This window comes from Silurus meridionalis, chromosome 12 (genome assembly GCF_014805685.1).
Source record: "Silurus meridionalis isolate SWU-2019-XX chromosome 12, ASM1480568v1, whole genome shotgun sequence".
Classification (NCBI taxonomy): Eukaryota; Metazoa; Chordata; class Actinopteri; order Siluriformes; family Siluridae; genus Silurus; species Silurus meridionalis.
The window spans coordinates 7,083,287-7,086,778 of NC_060895.1; the positions used below are offsets into that span (position 1 = coordinate 7,083,287).

The window sequence follows — 3,492 nt, forward strand, 5'->3', positions numbered from 1 at the left end:
TGCAAAAACAGAATCTATTGCTCACAACAGTACTCTTGAAAACATGATCAGGGTGTGAAGTTTTTTTATTTACTTTATTCACACCACACACACACACACCACAATCACTGTGTGGCATCATGTCGCTGAGCTGCATCAGGCCACATCACCTCATCCACATCGCAGGCTATATTGTCTCTTGCCAGGCACAGCGGGAAAAACACCCTGAAATGGCGAATCCATCCTTGGAAGGCCTCCACTGGGATGTCAACACAGGCCAGCTCCATTGCCCTTAGGAGGTCCTCTCTAGTGTATGGTTGTCTATCATAAACCTTCCATCTCCATGATGACAAGAACTCCTCTTGGTGGTGAACCACTCTCTGATTTGGTTTGTTTTGTGGAAGCGTACATTGTCCCAAATGATCACATAAATTTGATGCGCGGGCCCAGGATGGTGTTGTTGGCGGTCCAGGAGGATGTCTTTTACCTCCTCTAGGAAGGTGAGGAGACGTTGGGTGTTGTAAGACCCAAGGACAGCATGCCGGTGGACAAGCCCCACCAAACCCACGGCCGCACAAAGAGTAATATTACCCCCCCGTTGGCCAGGAACCTCAGTGATGGCTTTTTGGCCAATGATGTTACGGCCTCTTTGCCCTTCATTTCTGCAGGTTGAAGCCAGCCTCATCCAGGAAGAGGTACTCATGAGGTATGCCCATCGTGTCCAACTGTAATATCCTCTGTGAAAATGTGAAAGTGCACAGGTGTTCAGAACAACAGTCAATCAGGTAGCACAGTATTGTCCAGAAGTAATGTAGGCCACTGAGCAACACAGTATGTCCACTAACTGTACTGTGAACATGGATGTATACTTACTTGCACATACTCGTAACGTAGGTCTTTGTGTCGCGCAGAGTTGCGCTCAAAGGGAACCCTATAGACCTGTTTCATCCGCATCTTTTGGCGCCGGAGAACTCGGTCTATTGTGGCCAAGCTGACATCATCAATGCTCTCAAAGTTGACATTATCGGCAATGACTTTGTCTCTAATCTCCCGGAGTCTGATGAGGTTGTTCTCATGAACCATATCCACAATGAGGGTTTCTTGTGCCGCTGTAAATATGGCAACCCTCCCACCTCTATGTGGCATTCTTTCAACTCTAAAGAAAGTAACAACTGATTTGAAACCAATAGACTACAGTGGAACCTCGGAGCTCGCGAGGGTTAGGGACCAAGACCGGTCGCGAGTTCCGAATTTTCGCGACCTTTTGATACCCCCCTTCCAACCCAGTAAAAACCCAAAGAACACTATACGAAATCGATTTAAATGAGTAAATAACACTATTTCACTCCATAACACTTAATTATTAGACTATTTTAACAATACTTTATGTAAATTAACAGCAATTACAATGCTTAATTAAAAAAAATAAAGTACAGGTACAGTAAAGTATGCAGTAGAGAAGTACAGTATAATAATACATAATAAAAATAGTTTTAAAGCATTTTTTAGACAATTTTAATAAGATAAACCTTGATTAGAAATGTTAAAACTAGAGTTTTGAGCAGCTCGCGAGCATGCGAGGTCGCGAGCGCTGAGGCCGCGAGCTCCAAGGTTCCACTGTACTTTCACAGGCTTGTAAAATTGTATTGTGACAAAGAAAGCAATAGAGTACAATACCTGTTGTGTTGTCTGAATGCCCTGATAATGGTGGCCACGGTGACCCTACTCAGGTTTGGACAGACTCGTAGTCCTGCTTCAGCCATTGTCATGCCATGGACAATGACATGGTCAATGACTGTTGCTCGCATCTTGTCCGTAATGATGGTGCGAGGTTGTCTTGCTCTCCCTCCTGGACCTTCTCCTCTTCCTCGTTGGCCTGCTCCTCTTCTTCCATGGCCAGCTCTTCTCCCTCCTCTGACTCGAATTCCTCTTCCCCTGACTCTGCCTTCATCCATTGTGTTTGTTTGGAATCTTCAGCAAACTGTGCACTCTGAACTTGCTTTTGTACATGTGGTCACAGCATTAGCAACAAGTGTCTTCAATTTTGAGTCGTTGTGTGTAATGAATGACGCCAGGTGTGTTCATTGTGTTCAAATATTGCTGACTGTGGCAAGCATTTTGCATCACATGAGCTTTCATTTGAGAATATGAGCAGAGTTCTTTTGCAACTTGTGTTTTAGCAAAAAAAAATGTGTTAAGATTTATGAGAACGGAGGATTGTGTTTTGTGAATTGTGTCTTCATGTGAAATGTGTTTATGATATTGGAAAATGATGGCTAGATTTAGTAAATGTGTTTAGACAACTGGTCATTTGGTTTAGAGGATTGGCTTTTGTGTTTTAGCATTTAAGAAAAACTGTAATACCACCAATCAAAAGCCTGTTGAGTCTATTCAGTCATAAGTTTCCACACTCAAAATACTGGCAAAAAAATGCTACTCTGGAACTTTAAATGATAAGCTAATTCGCGACCACATTGTTTGTGGGATTGAAAGTAACGTAAACAGCAGCTGCGTGAGAAAAAGCTCACACTGGACTCTGCAGTCAATGTATGTTTATTACATGAGCGGTCTGCAAAGAGCACAAAATAACTAAAACATGAGGCTGATGCATGTGTTGTACAAGATCTCTGCATCAACTGTAACAGATACTACACCCCTGACAAACTTAAGTGCTCTGCTTTCAACAAACAAAATTGCAACAATTGTGGTAAATGGAACCACTTTGCGTAGTTCGATAGATCAGCTCCATCACCCAAAACAGCACATCAGTCCCAATGCCATGATCAAAGCTAACCTTAGTAAAATTCAGAAACCATAAGTGGAATCAAGGTAATGAACTGGACAATTCCTTAAATGCCCCTGAGGACACATTTTATTGTGAGACAGTGTATGAGTTTCCCAAAGAATCTTGCCAATTAAAACTGAAAGTGGACACAGGTTCTAAATGCAATGTACTATCCGCCCAACAGCTACACCTCATTGTACCCTCAGCTCACATAAAGACTAATGAAAAAGTGAATCTCATTGCATACAGTGAACAAACCATCAACACTATTGGCAGCACAATATTAGACTGTGAGCAAGGCCAACTTAAATTCCATGTCATAGCTCTCAATGTGAGAACACTGCTTGGATTACAGGAAAGCATAGCAATGGGCTTGGTACAGTTAGGTCCACATGTGCATGCAGTGCAAAACCAAGAGCCAAAAGTACAGGAATTTGTTTGACACCACAGAGAACTGCCTGTTGTTTATCATATGCGATTAGATGAGTCTGCACCCAAGAAAGTGCCCATTGCAATGAAGAAGAAAGCCATGGCAGAACTCGAATGAATGACCAAATTGGGCGTAATTGCCCCTGAAACTGATGCTACGGAATTGGTGTCAGCCATGGTCACTGCGAAAAAGAAAGATGGTTCTATAAGGATATGCATAGATCCAGTGTACCCCAACAAAGCACTGATCAGACCATATCATCCATTAAAAACTATTGAACAGGTTTTTGCTGTTTTCA

General features: G+C 42.6%; 1 protein-coding gene across 1 annotated transcript; it reads right to left on the minus strand.

Moving 5' to 3' along the window:
* Window positions 1-635: 635 nt before the first annotated feature.
* LOC124394848 lies at window positions 636-2,242 on the minus strand. The gene is made up of 3 exons (XM_046863331.1): window positions 1,657-2,242; window positions 853-1,135; window positions 636-716 (listed from the first exon to the last, which is right to left on the minus strand). The coding sequence occupies exons 1-3, from the start codon at window positions 1,932-1,934 to the stop codon at window positions 636-638; spliced, it is 642 nt and encodes a 213-aa protein (XP_046719287.1). The 5' UTR covers window positions 1,935-2,242.
* Between the last annotated feature and the right edge of the window lie 1,250 nt (window positions 2,243-3,492).